The sequence below is a fragment of the Staurois parvus genome, unplaced genomic scaffold (assembly GCF_062004578.1).
Source record: "Staurois parvus isolate SC_StPar_1 unplaced genomic scaffold, SC_StPar_1.0 ptg000267l, whole genome shotgun sequence".
Classification (NCBI taxonomy): domain Eukaryota; kingdom Metazoa; phylum Chordata; class Amphibia; order Anura; family Ranidae; genus Staurois; species Staurois parvus.
The window spans coordinates 5,490,003-5,507,016 of NW_028318063.1; the positions used below are offsets into that span (position 1 = coordinate 5,490,003).

General features: G+C 40.9%; 1 protein-coding gene across 1 annotated transcript in view; it reads right to left on the reverse strand.

Annotated features, from left to right (window-relative positions):
- The window catches only part of TEDC1 (tubulin epsilon and delta complex 1), a 299,208-nt gene that overhangs the window by 117,127 nt on the left and 165,067 nt on the right, over positions 1-17,014 (reverse strand). The window contains exon 4 of the mRNA XM_089681503.1: positions 14,039-14,197. Coding sequence (XP_089537629.1) covers positions 14,039-14,197 — 159 coding nt within the window. The remainder of the gene's footprint in view (positions 1-14,038; positions 14,198-17,014) is intronic.

Here is a 17,014-nt window from a genome sequence, read left to right on the forward strand (position 1 = left end):
CTACATTTTCCTATTCATTTCTGGAGATCATAATCCCTATAAAAGAAAAGTATGACCATGTTATTCTATATTAGTCTCCCAGAAACTCTGTAATTAATTTTGACTTTTTAAATTCTTCCCATTTGTTCCATCTTATATGGTGATTCTCCATCTTATCTTCGTTCATATGGTAAAGTTCCTCCAATTTATATTTTTGCTCCACCCTGTCAACCCAATCTTTTATTTTCGGCATCTCCTGTCTCCTCCAGAACTTGGGTATCAATCCCTTTGCTACATTCAAATAATACAGTAAACCAGTTTTTTTATATTTTTTGACTGAAAGCTTGGTACTATGAAAAAGGCAAGTCTCTGGGCCTATTAGAATATCAACCTCTGTAATTTTCTGAATCAAGCTTACCATTTTCCCCCAATACTCTTGTATTTTAGGACACTCCCACCATATGTGATACATTGTGCCTCTGCCTCCACATCCACGCCAACATTAAGGTGAATTATCTCCACTCAATCTATGTGCCACACTCGGTGTAATATACCATCTTGCCAAGCATTTATAATTAATTTCTACCGCCTTCATATTTATATTTCCATGAATTAATCTATACATTTTCATCTGTTTTTCCGCATCTATTATTACTCCTATATCCCTTTCCCATTTTTCTATATATGGAAGCCTTATATCTGTGTTTATTTCAGTGAGAATCTTATATATTTTGGAAGTTCCGTGTTTCCCATCTCCCCGTGTATCAAAAGGGTTCCAATCCTCTCTTGTTCGTAAATGCTTTGGAACTTCCCTATAAAATGCTTCAATTGAAAATAATGCCACTCATCCATTTTTGTGAAAACTTCTCCCTTTTTTTCAATTCCTTAAGTGAACCCATTTCCTCCCCCACCATTATATCCCTTAATTGTGCATCTTCTTTCTTAATCCACTTCCCTGTGATACCTTCTTTACCCGGGGGGAAAAACTCTGTGGACCCGAAGGGTATTAACAATGAATTAAATTCTCACCTCATCTGTTTGTGTAAAACATCCCAAACTCTTAAAACATTTAATATGAACAAACTTGTGCTATCTGCTAATCCTCAGTATTGTGGAGGTAACCATACAATTCTACTTAAATTGGTATTACTTAGTATATTTTCTATTTTAACCCAGCTTTAAACTTTTCCTCTAGTTGCCTGAAATGTGGACACAGATCTGTTCCTTGATTGTGCCCCAAAATGAAACAATTCTGTATCGCAGTGTTATGATACCACACACCTAGTAAACTATTTGTCCCCAATTCCAGAATGGACACTTTTTGGCCTGATAGACATTCCAGGAATTTAAATTTCCAGAGGTTGCAAACAACTGCTCATGGTTATATTTCACATGGCAGGAAAAACCATCCTGCATAAATGTATTTACCTAGATCCCCCCACTTTCTCATTGTATGCAGATAAACTTATGTTTTGTGTCTTATGTTTTGCACATGGAATGGGTGGAGGCTTCCTTACTTATGGAAACACAAATCCACACATTTTTTATGTCTGGGAATCTTTCATTCAAATCTTGCCTACTGATACTCAAGAATTCATAGTAAAATGTTTCCAATACCTTCAAAGGTATCAAATCAGACTATTAACTAATGACCCTCCAATGGGTCTCTTTCACCTCCCACCTAAACTATATTTTATATGCTACTATTCAAGGTCTTCCCCCTTTCCTCCAATTGCTAGATAACAGACTGACCACCTTTCATCCAACACACACTACTTAGCATTTAGCACTTGACCCAGTACTACCAATTCAAGCTTACTTACAGGTCAGTCAGTAAATTATACTATTAAAAAAAGAGAACACTTTTATTCGTATATTGGACAAATATTGTGGCCACTTTCATTGTCAGCCACATTCGCACATCAAAAATAAAATAAAAAAAAATGATGGAGATTTGCCTAAATCAATCAAGTGCCCCCATTTTAATATCGGTTCCTAGTTGAAAACTCCCAGATTTTATTCCGGGTTACCTTCAATATCATACACACTTGTTTAAAAGCTGGAAGGAAAGAACTCTAGTAGGACTGCTCATTCAATTAGAAACCTAATTGTACTTTATCAAAATCATCAGCAAAATCATAGTCTGTTGCTTTGGGCAACAACCATACTTCACTTTTTTTTTTTTTTAAATACATTAAGTAATTTTTTTGCCAGCAAGTGAGTACATTTTGAAGGGAAAAATCTGGAGCATATTTTGCCCTACAGGCAAAAATTCTGATAAAAGGGAACATGAACATAACAATTGTGAAAAAGTCTTTATTATTATGATTTAGGTAAAAGAGTAGATCTTGTTTTAGGAATCATTCATGCAGAAAGCTAAAGCTCTACTTAACCACTTCAGCATCTAACCTTTGTGGACTTGTGCAAGTGGTACATTTGAGCTATGGGCCTAGTCATTTGAACAAAAAAATTAAAATCAAACAAAAATTAGTGAGCGCACAGGACACAAATTGCACAAGCTGCATATGCACTGAAAAAAGGAACCCTAAAACCTTGCAAATACTCTAAAAAAACAGTGCAGCGCTACAATAATGAATGTAAATTTAAAAATAAATGTGTAATATAATCAATAATATTACTAGATCAATTAATCATAATTAAATAGTGATATACAATATAAGTGAATGAAGCGCTAAATTGGGCTCCAAAAATAAATGTGATACTGCGAGAAGTCTTATAACGAAAAAAGTGTTCATAAATTAATGAAGGTTTGATGAGATTAGGTCACCATAAAGTGCTCCATAAAAGTCCTAATGCACTTGTGACATCCAACAAATCCGTTTGGCTTAATCGGTGCGAAAGATTGTAAGAAATGCGCACTCACCAGATGCACATGGATAATGCGCAATATGTTGAATAAGAATCTGTAGGAAGCCCCCTTTACATGGATTTGCCAAGCAGCATTGAACCAGGATCCCTCCTCTGGACACAAGGCTCCTCTGCTGCCACGCTGTCACGCTTCCACTGGGGTCCTGGGAATCCTTTGCTCAGATTCTGCGCTGTGCTCATTCACTTGCTGAAATTCTAACTTATATTTCAGCAAGAGAATGAGCACAGGATTCCCAGGACCTCAGTGGAAGCGTAGCTGCAGAGGAGGCTTGTGTTCAAAGGAGGGATCCTGGTTCCATGCGGTTTGGCAGATCCATGCAAAGGGGGCTTCCTACAGATTCTTACTCAACATATTGCGCATTACACAGGTCTGCGACTAAAAAGCTGTTTGATTATTTTCATCTAATTTCCATGTATTTTGGTGTGCTGAAAACAAATAAAATATTGAAAAAAATCCCAGACATCATGATTTGCCACAAAATGCAAAATTGTCTTCAAGTTTATCAAATTTTTTTAATTTTTGGTATTTTTTTTTGTGATTAACATTTTTATTAAATTTTTCACATGTATATACATACATGACATTTTAAAGAGAAATAAAGGTAAAGAAAAACAAAGGGATCATCGATGATAATAACATGGGTAGAAAGAATAATATTATACAATGACAATAGGACAACAGTGGAAAAATGATCAAGTCTGCACAAGTCAAACAGGTTGACCAGAGGTGTAAACATCCCACGGGTTCCATACAGCTTCAAATGAGATTATAGAATCGGCGTGTGAAGCGGTTAGATATTCCATTTTTCTGATATCTGCAATAATCTTAAATAATGTCAGCATTGAGAGGGGTGTAGGGGAGAGCCAGCTCATTGGGATGCTTCTCCTGGCCGCCGTCAAAATATGCACAGAGAGTCTCCTCAACGGTCTAGAGAGACCTGGAAAGGGCAGGCCCAATAAAAAATAAAGAGGCTCAAAAGGGAGAGAGTTATGTAAAACCAGTTGTAGCAAGGCCAAAACCTCTTCCCAAAAGGGAGTGATAAGCCTACAATCCCAAAAAATGTGAAAAAGGGAGCCGGTTTCCCTACCGCAGCGCCAACAGGCAGGAGAAGCACTTGGGTAACGAGAATGGAGCACATCAGGGGTTCGATACCACAACATTATGATTTTGTAAGCATTTTCTTTATAAACTACAAACATAGAGGATCTGGATGCGTACTCCCATATTTGCTTCCACTGCAACAGGTCAATGTCACAGCGGAGAAACTGGGACCACTTACGCATATAGCGATGGGTATCAATAGTTAAGGGAGGAACATCCAGCAGGAGCTTATATGTATTGGAAACTGTGCCCTTTTGATGTGGGCCCTGAAAACACAGGCGCTCAAAGGGTGTAGGCTTTTCCAGAGTCAATGAGGGTGACAGGGTGGAGAAAAAATGGCGTATCTGCAAATAAACATAGAAGTGCTGGGGAGGTATTTGGGTATTTTTTTGGATGTCGGAAAATGATTTAAATTTCCGAGTTACGGGATGGACCAGATGACGCAGTTGGAAAAGATCGGCTGAGGCCCATGGGAGCATTCGGTGTAAGGACAAACTATCCGGAAGGGAGGGATTAAAGAGAACATTAGTCAGAGGGGAGCACTTGGAGGACAAAGCGAATTTAGCCCTGCATCTCCTCCAGATAGACAAGGAGAATTGCATGGGTCCAAGTAAAAGGTGTCGGTGAGAAGCGATGGCCGCCGCTGATATATCCCAGAGCAGAGAGCATAAATGGGTCGGAGTAAGTTGTAAGGTTTCAATCTCAGTCCATTTGTTAGGGGGGCGTCTGGTGGACCAGGAGATTAAAAAATGAAGGTGGGTGGCATAGTAATAGGTCACAATATCCGGCATTCCTAAGCCTCCCCTAGAGCGTTAAGAAAGGAGTACAATTCTATGTTGTTTGTTATGCCAAATAAAACGTAATAGAGATTTTTGGATGGAATGTAGCTTGGACATAGGGATGCGGAGAGTTGCAAATAGATACAAAAGTTTGGGTAGTACGGTCATTTTTATAACATTTATACGTCCAAGAAAGGAAATAGGTAAGGTGTGCCAAACTTTTAAGGAACGGAAAATAGCGACAAATGGGGGGGTGGGGGGAATTAGCCTCATATATGGAATGGTAGGAGGAAGTAAGGTTGGTACCCAAATACTTCAGCGAGTGGGTACACAAACGATATTGGTAAAATGCTTGGAGAGAGGTTAACATGTTGGGTGGGATATGAAGTGGGAGTGCTTCGGTTTTGGATGTATTTACCTTGTAGCCTGACAGGGTCCCAAATAATTGTAAAGTTTTATGAAGAACCGGAAGAGAGGTGCAAGGGCTAGTTAGAGTTAGAAGGATATCGTCTGCAAATAGGGACAATTTGTATTCACGCCCATGGGAATGTATCCCTCGTATGTCAGGGTTAGATCGAATGGCAATGGCCAGCAGCTCTAGGCAGAGGATAAACAATAAAGGGGAAAGTGGGCACCCCTGCCTCGTACCGTTCTACATCCTGAAAGAAGGTGAAAGAAACGAAGACAATCTGACCTCTGAGGACGGGGAGGAGTAAAGGACCTTCAAGGCCGCCACAAATGGACCCCGGAAACCTTATCTCTCCAAGACCATAAACATGTAGGGCCAGCTAAGGCGATCAAAAACTTTTTGAGCATCCAAACTCAGCAATATAGCAGGGGATGAAGTTCTGTTAATCAGGTCGATCAGGTCAATAGACCTCCTAGTATTGTCCACAGCGTGTCTGGCCGGCACAAAGCCCACTTGGTCCCTGTGTATGAGCTTGGAGATGAATCCGGAGAGCCTATTGGCCAAAATCTTAGTAAATATTTTGTAATCAGAGTTTAGCAGGGCAATGGGGCGGTAATTGTCCGGAATAGAATGATCCTTATCAGGCTTGGGAATAACGGAAATATATGCACGTGAAAAATCAGCCTGAGGTGGGACACCTCTTAAGAGATCATGAAACAAAGAGAGAAGATGGGGGGCCAAAATGAACGTCTTGTAATAAGAATAAGGTAAGCCATCAGGTCCTGGTGATTTGTGAGAAGGGAGCTGCTTAATCGTATCATACAGTTCCTCAGATGAGATATCGGCATTAAGGGCCGAAAGATCAGAAGGTGATATCTGCGGCAAAGAGAATGACTCAAAGAAGGCATCGAATGACGTTTTACGAAGAGGAGGGAGATCTGGGGTTAAACAGTTGTAGAGAGTCTCATAATATGATCCGAAAAGTGAGGCCATTACGTGAGGGTGATATGTAGGTGTACCATCTGATTGAAGAAGATGGTCTGGCAGCGAGGGAGAGGATTGCGTTTTAAGCCTGTTGACTAGCATGCGGTGGGGCTTATTGGAAAATTCATAAAATTTCTGTTTGATCCAAAGAAGTGATTGCACAGATCTATGTGAGTCAAGAGCTTTGATTTGGTCGCGTAGAGAAGTAACCCTACAAAGACGGGTTATGAACGGTTTGATTAGCAGTTGACACTCGGCTGAGGATAATTGGCGGATGAGAGAAGCCTTGGCGCTGGCTGAGGATTTTTTCAAACGGGAGCCTATAGAGATACATAGTCCCCAAAAAACGGCCTTGTGGGCCTCCCAAAGAGTCGAGGAAGAAGTCACCGAGCCAACATTGTGTTGGAAGTACATATCCAATCCCCGGGAGAGTTCTTCACGGAGATAGGCAGTAGTGAGAAAGGTCTCGTTGAGACGCCAATGACAGGCTTTCGGCAAAGAATCAGGGAAGAAAAGATTCAGAGACAAAAGAAGCGTGATCGGACCATGTAATGGAATTGATTTCGGATGAAACCAAAAGAGGGAGTAAGGGGGCAGAGACGAAAAAGTGGTCCAAGCGGGAGAAACTCTAGTGAGGGGTGGAGTAGAAAGTATACTGTTTATGAAGGGGATGTTTGATCCGCCAAGCATCAAAGAGACGATGTTCCCCTATCAATTTGCAAAAAGATTTTGAACAGGAACACTGCTGCTTTGAGGGGGCGGATTCAAATAGTACCTTCCTATCCTTGTGGGGGGACATGATTAAATTAAAATCCCCTCCAATGATCATATGTGGTGTGGTAAAGGCAGTCTAGCAAGGGTTTTGGAGAGGAAATGTAATTGACCCGCATACTGGGCATACAAGTTTAAAAGGATAAGGGGAGAACCAGCAAACATACATTCCAAAATGATATAACGACCCCGTGGGTCGACCTTGGAGGAAATTACCCGAAGAGAGCAGTGTGTCCGGATCAAAATCCGAGTAGGAGTGGGAAAAAAAACCTTGAGGCAAAACGAAAAGAGCCAGTCGACTTAAAATGGGTCTCCTGGACAAAAATGTCTGCTCCTGAGGATCGAAATTCCTTCAAAGCCATCCACCGTTTCTGGATGGAGTTAAGACCTTTGACATTGTATGATAATAATCGTAGTCATTATTAGATAAATATACAAATAGCAAATGTACCCATATAAAGAATAATGGAGATATCATCAATGAGGCAAATCTAAGAACAGTAGGGACATGAAACATTAAAATAACACAAAAAAGAGAAAACACAGTGGGAGACACAGATATCCATGAGGATATAAGCTTGGGAACAACAACTGGACCCAAGTCGTCTAGGCCAATGGCTAGACAAAATCGGGAGCAGCACGACATCCGACACATCAGGAAGGTCGTCAAACCCGACCATGGAAACCAAAAGTGAAAAAAGCAGCCAACAAGGGTTTGGCCGGCCAAAGAAAAAAAGCCTGTGGAAAAACCATATGTGAAGCAGGAAGGAAGGATCATCACCGGATTCACAACAGAAGGTCACCCCAGAAAATCATCAGGCAGGCGGATCGGTTGACCAAGGAAGACGTGGACGTTGTGGGGTGCGTGAGGGTCTCTTCCGGCCTCCGCGAACTGGAGTCCAGATCCCGTTGGGGGTGGCGGAAGGACGTGATGGAGTAGATGGCAATGAGGACACATCATCTGACAAAGGTGGAAGTCCCAGCTGTTTTAGGAAAGAGTCTGCCTCTGGAAGATCACGGAGAACAGTTTAAGTATTGTCCCTAGATACGACCAGCTTAAAGGGGAACCCCCACCGATACGGGACACAGTGTTGCTGAAGGTGTGTGGTGATTGGCTTCAGAGCTTTGGCCAGGGTAATCGGGGACAGGTCGCAGAAGAGTTGGAGTCTGTCACCTTTAAATTCCAGAGAGGATTTATGGCGAACTGCTGTTAGTAAGGCTTCTTTGCTTTGAAAGAAATGGAAGCGAACTACGACGTCGCGTGGTCTGGTGCCTTCAAAGGCTTCGGGCCCAAAGAGCGATGAGCCCTATCCATTCGCCAATCAGCCTCTGGAACCATGGGAGCAGTTGCGATGAAGGACAGCAGGTGACGGTGCAATTGAGCGTCAGCAATAGATTCGGACATACCGCGGATACGGATATTTTGGCGCCGTTCTCTGTTTTCCAAGTCCTCTTGTTGGAGCTGCATTTGGGACATGGAGTGCTTCAGATATGCGTTGTCTTCCTCCAAAACATGAACGTATTGCACCAATTCATCGAACTTATTTTCCAATCGATCCGTGCCGTCTCCAATCTGAGCTATTTCCCCCCTGAGATCCAAGGCCAATTTTCCAACTTCAGCAGAAATGGATACGGTGATATTGCGTAAAAATATTTGCAATTTATCATCCAACGCTGCAAGTGTGAGAGAAGATGATGGTGCAGCCTGCTGGGAAATCTGAGTAGAGGGTTGCTGAATCCCTGCTGCATGGTGATCCAAGGCCCCTCCAGTTATATTCTGGGGGTCAGACTCCTCCATCTGGGGATGAATCAGGGCAGAGGCTGTCAGGTGTGACATGTTGCAGGGAGATGCAGTACCCTCCGTGGCCACTGGGGGTCCGGGATCGCTCCCCGGGCTCCTGTTATCACTAGAGGCCGGGGATTGCGGCCTTGAGAGAAACCGCCCGAGCGGTGAGGGCCGCCGATTCTGCGGCTGCGGGGAGGGGGGCTTCCAGCGCCCTATCTTCCCCATGAGAGCCTTTCCCTGGTGCCAGGTCGGGTGCCGAAGAAGTGGGACTCACCCGGAGCGGAGAGAGAGTAGAGACACGTGACGGGTGAGTCCGTGCTGGCCGGGGATGAGTGGAACTCAGCAATTAGGTGACCGCCATCGTCCCTGGTTGCGCATGCGCCTCCGGTATTTTTTTTATATTATGGGTTTTTAACCAAATTTAAAGTCCACATTACGATTAATTAATTCACATAAGTGCATTTAAGATATAAAATGCCAAAAAAACCTTAACCGCATGCCGCCCAGCCACTGTACATATACGGCGGCAGGGCGGCATTCGCAGGCAAAACCACGTTTTAAAACGTGTGGTTTGTAAACAAATAGGGGGCACGCGCGAGGTGCGCCACTGCCCTATTTGTCCCGCGGATCACCGCCGCAGATGTCAGTCGCCGGGTCACAGCTGCTCCTTAGCGGCTATGTCCCGGCGATCGGCGGTAAACAGTGACAGACAGCACAGCTGCAGTAGCTGTGCTGTCTGTCACTTCCCTGTCAGCTCAAGGATGAGCTGATCGAGAAAGAACAGTTTCTCTTTCTCGGTCAGCCTTGTCCCGCCCCCTAGTAAAACACTCCCCTCACTCCTATAACCCTTCCCTGCAAAATAAAGTTAACCCCTTCCTCCCCATTGCCATTAGTACAGTGTCAGTTTTTTTTTTTTGCACTGATCACTGTATTAGTGTTTTTGGGGATGTCAGTGACCCCCAAGTCAGTACCCCCCAATGTCAGAATGTCCGCCGCAGTCCCGCCATAAGTCCCTGATCGCCGCCATTATTAGTATAAAAAAAAACTAAAAATCCCAGTATCTTTCCCGCCATTTGTAAACGCTATAATTTTCATGTAAACCAATTAATTTACACGTATTGGGTTTTTTTTTTAGCAAAGACATGTCGCAGAATGCATTTTGGCAGAAATTTATGACTAAATTTTATTTTTGCATTTTTTTTTACTGGATATGTTTTATAGCAAAAAGTCCAAAATATTGTTTTTTTTCCTCAAACTTGTCAGCCTTTTTTTTTTATAGCGCAAAAAATAAAAACCGCACAGGCGATCAAATACCACCGAAAGAAAGCTCAATTTGTGGGAAAAAAAAAGGATGTAAATTTTATTTATGTACCATATTGCATGACCGCGCAATTGTCCGTTAAACTAGCGCAGCGCTGTATAGCAGAAAAATGGCAGTATTTATACCATAGTTTGTAGACGCTTTAACTTCCACACAAAGCAATCAAAATACACTTATTGGGATTTTTTTTTACCAAAAACATGTAGTAGAATACATTTTGGCCTAAATTTATAACCAACTTTGAGTTTACTATATATTTTTTATAGCTGAAAATAAAAAATATAGTTTTTCTTCAAAATTTTTGGCCTTTTTTTGTTTATAGCGTGAAAAATAAAAAGCGCACAGGTGATCAAATTACACCAAAAGAAAGCTCTATTTGTGTGAAAAAAAGGACGTAAATTTCGTTTAGGTGCAGCATTGCATGACCGCGCAATTATCAGTTGAATTAGTTCAGCGCCGAGTAGCAAAAAGAGGCCTGGTCATTAAGGGGGGTAAATCCTCAGGAGCTCAAGTGGTTAAAGGGGTTGTCCGAATTATGTAAAAAAAAAACATAGCACTGTAAATCTGATGGTCAGCAATAAATACATAAGCTAAGCAAGTTTTAGGGGAAAAAAATTCTATTTCCTCATTTCCCTAGTTCTCTTCTGGCCCTTTGTTGTTATTTGCAGGTAAACAATCTCTGCCCCTCCCCCCCTGCAAAGGGGGTGATTACAAGTGCTGCTCAGAGTGACATGTCTGACTACTGGGATACTCAGCAGCATGCTGTATGTGTAAGCCTCAGCCCTGAGTCTGTGCTTCTAATGGTAGAAGGTGTTAATCTTTCCTGAAGAATCCAGTGGGTTGGATACCAAATACCCTTGTTTTCTGTGTCTATGAGACAGTCGAGACCGACAAAATCACTGGACCAAGAAGAGTTGGCAGCCGAGGGTGCTATCAGTCGGTGTAAAAAATGTCCTCCGAGAAACTTTGGTACCTTCCCATAAAGTTCTTCTACCACCTCGCCACATAAAATTGGGATTGATGAAGCAATTCGTAAAATCACTTCCAAGAGATGGAGAATGCTTCAAATACTTGGTCACCAAGTTTCCAGGCCTGTCGGAGGCAAAATTGAAGGAAGGTGTGTACGTCGAACCAGACATTAGAAGGCTTATAGTTGATCAAGAGTTTGTCAATACCATGACGGATCCTCAAAAAGAAGGGTGGATTGCATTTAAAGAAGTCGTACAGAAATGTTTAGGCAATAACAAAGATCCTCACTATAAAAAGATTGTCGCACGAATGCTGAAAGCATTTCAAGCTTTAGGTTGCCTGATGAGTTTGAAAGTGCATTTCCTCCAGTCCCACCTTGACTACTTTCCTGAAAATTTGGGAGCTGTGAGTGAGGAACAAGGTGAACGATTCCACCAAGACATTAAAGAGATGGAAAGGAGATACCAGGGAAAATGGAGCATTACAATGATGGCAGACTACTGTTGGATGCTTCAGAGAGACATTCCAGATGCTACTCACAAGCGTACATGCAACAAGAGGAGCCTCACATGGAAGAAGAATCGAGTTTAGTGTGTGTAGGTGAGCTCATTTCAGTTCAAAAAAGGATTTTCATGAAAAAATTGTAATAAAACTAATTTTATAAGTCTATTTCCATTTATTTTGAGGTATTGCCTTATTTAACATAGGTACCTAAATTGTCAGGAAACGTGATGTCCTATGACAAAATGGAGGTCATTTTCTGATTCAGTGCACCAAAAAACATAAAGATTACGTGGAATAACCAAAACAGCTCTTGAAAAAATTATTTTTGCAGACCTGTGTTATTCATGTGCATCTGGTGAGTGCGCATTTCTTACAATCTTTCACACGGATTAAGCCAAATGGATTTATTGGATGTCACAAGTGCATTAGGACTTTTATGGAGCACTGTATGCTGACCTGATCTCGTCAAACCTTTACTAATTTATGAACACTTTTTTTCGTTATAAGACTTCTCACAGTATCACATTTATTTTTGGAGCCCAACCTAGCGCTTCATTCACTTATAATGTATATCACTATTTAATTATGATTAATTGATCTAGTAATATTATTGATTATATTCAACATTTATTTTTATATTTACATTCATTACAGGGCTGCACTGTTTTTTTTTTCGTTTTTTTTTTTTTTTTTAAGAGTATTTGAAAAAAAAAATTTAATTACTTATAAAACCAAAGCAGTAATTATATTATTTTGTTTAGGGCAAGCGAAAAACTTTGGTTTTCAATAGTGTCCGAAACAATATTTTTTTGTTCAATCCAAACGGTACATAGGGCACAAAAAACTAAATAAAGCTATTAGACCAATGTTTAGCTTTAAAACAACTGGTGTCACTGTAGAAAAGAGTGCACATTTTATTCTGTGATTTGTTCGGCTTATTCCACTAAAATTATGTTTTCAGTACACAGAATGGAATGTTACTTACACAAGAAATAAATGTTTGTTTTTTTTAACCCTTGTCCAATACATTATTTCTATCAAAGTTTAAAATGAACTGCCACCTTTTTGTTTTAAAATGAGAGTACTGGCTTTGCCTGTATCATACAAATGATTCACACGGCTGTAAATCTCACTTCTTTCTTGTGGGAGCCCAGGCCCTCTGAAAGCAGATCAAAGAAAGCAAGTAGAAGGAAACTGGTAAACATCAATTCTTCAAACTGTTCAGAGTGTAAACTCGATGGGGCTCAGCTCTGAGCAGTCAGATCCTGGCCAACTTGGACAGTAAACAGCAGATCAGGACTCAGAGGCAAAATTGCCTGAAAAGAAACGCCACCTAAAATGATGGTAACTTGCTTGGTTCAAGTAAGAGGTTACCAGCTGCTGGTTTAAACGTGGGCCGAGATTATGTTCTTCCACAGGTATCTTGGATCAGTGTGTGGACTTGAAAGACTGCGTGGATCGATGACAGAAGTAAAATTAATACCAATGAGGTTGGAATTACAAAAGGTGATCTTATTTAAAATGTCTACAGAGTGGTCTCCGAAGTACCAACAAATCAACAAAAATGTCCGAGAAGGTGGTACAGAATAAAGTGGTATTAAACCCAAAAGCAAACAATTACTATATTGCAACCTACGATTTCTTAGATGTAATGGCTGCATTAATTTTCTCTTTTAAGTCTTTCTTCCTTTGATCAGGTGATCCAGCCAGTAAGTTTGTTAGATTTCAAAAGAACAAGCTCTCTAGCAGAATGTATCAGAAACAGGGACAAACTATTTAACACTAGCATGGGTGCTTACAATGATCAGCTTTATTTATGTTCCCAAAAGAAAAAAAAAGGTTTGCTGTAACTGCTTATAAAGTGTTAAATGTACTAGCAGATTGAAAATTAACAAATTAAAACCCAACTCCAGCTAACAGGTATCCCCTGTGCGCATTCATCCAGAGTGGGGGCACTCTAATACAAGAGGTATGTTACTGGCCAGATCATCAGGTGAAAACAAGATGAAAAAAGCCTAAATAAGGAAATTAATACAGCCATTACAAATAATGGTTGGTAAGCAGCAATATAATACATTTTTTGCTTTGAGTTTAATACAGCTTTAAAATAGGCTGTATATTCTAACAAGACAAAAATCCAAAACAGAACACACTTTTTTTTTTTTTTTTTTTAATAAAAAAAAGGGGTTTATACTTACCTGCTTTGTACAGTGGTATCCAATGGCTCCTGCTGCTCCCAAAAAAGCCTGTGAGAGCAGGGAGAGGAGAGAGAAGACCTGCAGCCAGGCAAAACGCTGCATCAATACAGAACTCAGGTAAGTGTTAGGAAGGGGGTGATTGGAAATTAAATATAGAGGCAGGCAATTCTTGGAGGGTGAACTGATTCGGACATTCTATTTTAACTAACTTCTCTTTTAAGAAGAGCTTCCTTATGTTTTCCACCTGTATGTCTAGCGGTTATCTAGATTTCAGTTACATAAAGTGGTGCATGTGAATGTAAATTCATTTTAGTAATAAAATTAAATATATATATATATATACACACCTTATACAACATACTGCATTTTTCTAGGTGAATAGTGTGCAAGTTTCGCCAGCAAAGTTGAAGTCTGCCATTTATCCATTGAAGGTATCGAACATCTACGTCTTGATTAGTGTATTCCATAGGATCTTTCACCTCTTTGAAATCCATGTTTTCAGGACACTAAAAAATAAGTATATAAATAAATTAGCAACTATCAGCTTTAAGGAGTTTAAGAATAGTATTACTCCTACAGTAGGGTGCGCAAATGCACAATATATTGCCAAAAGTATCGGGACGCCTGCTTTTACACACACATGAACTCTAATGGCAATTTCATGTTACCAACTTTGTGGGAACAGTTTGGAGATGGCCCCTTCCTGTTCCAACATGACTGCACACCAGTGCACAAAGCAAGGTCCATAAAGACATGGATGAGCAAGTTTAGGGTGGAGTAACTTGACTGACCTGCACCTCAACCCGACAGAACACCTTTGGGATGAATTACAGCAGAGACTGCGAGCCAGGCCTTCTTGTCCAATGTCAATGTCTGACCTCACAGATGCGGTTCTGGAAGATGGTCAACCATTCCCATAGACACACTCCTAAACCTTGTGGACAGCTTTCCCGGAAGAGTTGAAGCTAATATAGCTGCAAAGGGTGAGCCAACTCAATACTGAACTCTACGGACTAAGACTGGGATGCCTTTAAAGTTTGTGCATGCAAAGACAGGCATCCCAATACTTGTAGCTATATAGTGTATATCAGCTAACGTGGCATTAACTCTATAACTAATTTGCCTACCTACTTTTAGTATCTCACAGATGGGAGTACACCCTTCACATTTTTGTAAATATTTTATTCTATCTTTCCATGTGATAACACTGAAGAAATGACACTTTGCTACAATGTAAAGTAGTGAGTGTACAGCTTGTATAACAGTGTAAATTTGCTGTCCCCTCAAAATAACTCAACACACAGCCATTAATGTCTAAACCGCTGGCAACAAAAGTGTGTACACCCCTAAGTGAAAATGTCCAAATTGGGGCCAATTAGCCCTTTTCCCTCCCCGATGTCATGTGACTCCTTAGTGTTACAAGGTCTCAGGTGTGAATGGGGAGCAGGTGTGTTAAATTTCCGTGTAGGTGGGCCCTACCTGCGCCACCATTGGCGGCTACAGATGTTGATCACCGAGATAATGTATATATATATATATATATATATATATATATATATATATATAGCGGATTTTCTTTACAAAAGGTTTTTATTATCGATGTTCAGCCAGACAGAGCCAACAATATGACAGTTACATTCAATATGAAAGTGACACAGATGTGAATATCACAAAAACTGGTGTACTCAACCATACAATATGGGAACTGTCAAGTATTATGTGATACAATTCAAACCATTTATCTAGTGTTGCACATGTTGTAACGGTCAAGGCCAGGAATATGCCCAGCCACCAGGCAGTTTCATTAACTGAACAAAAGCAAGAAGGCAGGTGGAGATAGAAAGTAAAGCAAGAGCTAGAAAAAGGTAGAGGAAAGAAAGTGCAGATGGAGAGGGAGGAGTCCCAGGGGTCCGCAATGCCCGGTTGTTAGATCGACAAAAGAATGCTGTCAAATCGAGATGGCTGAGCATAAGTAATCCATGGTTGCCAGACTTGAAAAAAATTTCTCATAAGTATACACCGTGTTCCAAATTATTATGCAAATTATATTTTTCTCATTTACCTAAATAATTGATGTAAATAACAGTCCGCATAATTCTCGTGTTATCAACTATTAAGAGTACAATTCAAATTTTATTGAACAAACTTCCTAATGATAACAGGATTTTTGTTAAACATAAAAAACTTACAATGCACTGCTCCAAATTATTATGCACAGTAAGTTTTAAAACACTTTATAGGTTGTAAAGAACTGAAAATTGTCATTTGTTGTGTTTGCAGCATATTTACTGAAATCAAAAGCTATTTCAATCAAACTTTTATCAACATTTTAACTTTTTAAACATTTTAACAGGTCACGTTACATTGTAACATAGGACCCCTTATTTGATAGCAGCTTCACAAGTCTTGCATCCATTGAACTTGTGAGTTTTTGGACAGTTTCTGCTTGAATTTGTTTGCAAGATGTCAGAATAGCCTCCCAGAGCTGCTGTTTGGATGTAAACTGCCTCCCACCCTCATAGATCTTTTGCTTGAGGATGCTCCAAAGGTTCTCAATAGGACTGAGGTCAGGGGAGGATGGAGGCCACACCATGACTTTCTCTCCTTTTATCCCCATAGCAGCCATTGATGCAGAGGTACTCTTTGCAGCATGAGATGGTGCATTGTCATGCATGAAGATCATTTTATTACGGAAAGCATAGTTCTTCCTTCTGTACCAGGGAAGAAAGTGGTCAGTCATAAACTCCACATACTTTGCAGAGGTCATCTTTACACCTTCAGGGACCCTAAAGGGGCCGACCAGCTCTGTTCCCATGAATCCGGCCCAGAACATGACTCCACCACTGCCTTGCTGACGTCACAGCCTTGTTGGAACAGGGTGGCCGTCCACCAACCATCCTCTACTCTATCCATCTGGACCATCCAGGGTTGCACGGCACTCATCAGTGAACAGGACTGTTTGAAAATTAGTCTTCATGTATTTTTCTGCCCAATGCAGCCGTTTCTGCTTGTGAGCATTGGTTATTGGTGGCCAAATAGAAGGTTTATGCACAGTTGCAAGACTCTGCAGGACTCTACACCTTGATGTCCATGGGACTCCAAGAGGCACCAGCAGCTTCAAATATCTGTTTACTGCTATGTAATGGTATTTTAGCAGCTGCTTTCTTGATCCGATGCACGGATCTGGCAGAAATCTTCCTCAATGTGCCTTTATCTGCACGAACCCGTCTGTGCTCTGAATCAGCCGCATATCTCTTAATAGTGCGATGATCACGCTTAAGTTTTCCTGAAATATCTAATGTTTTCATACCTCGTCCAAGGCA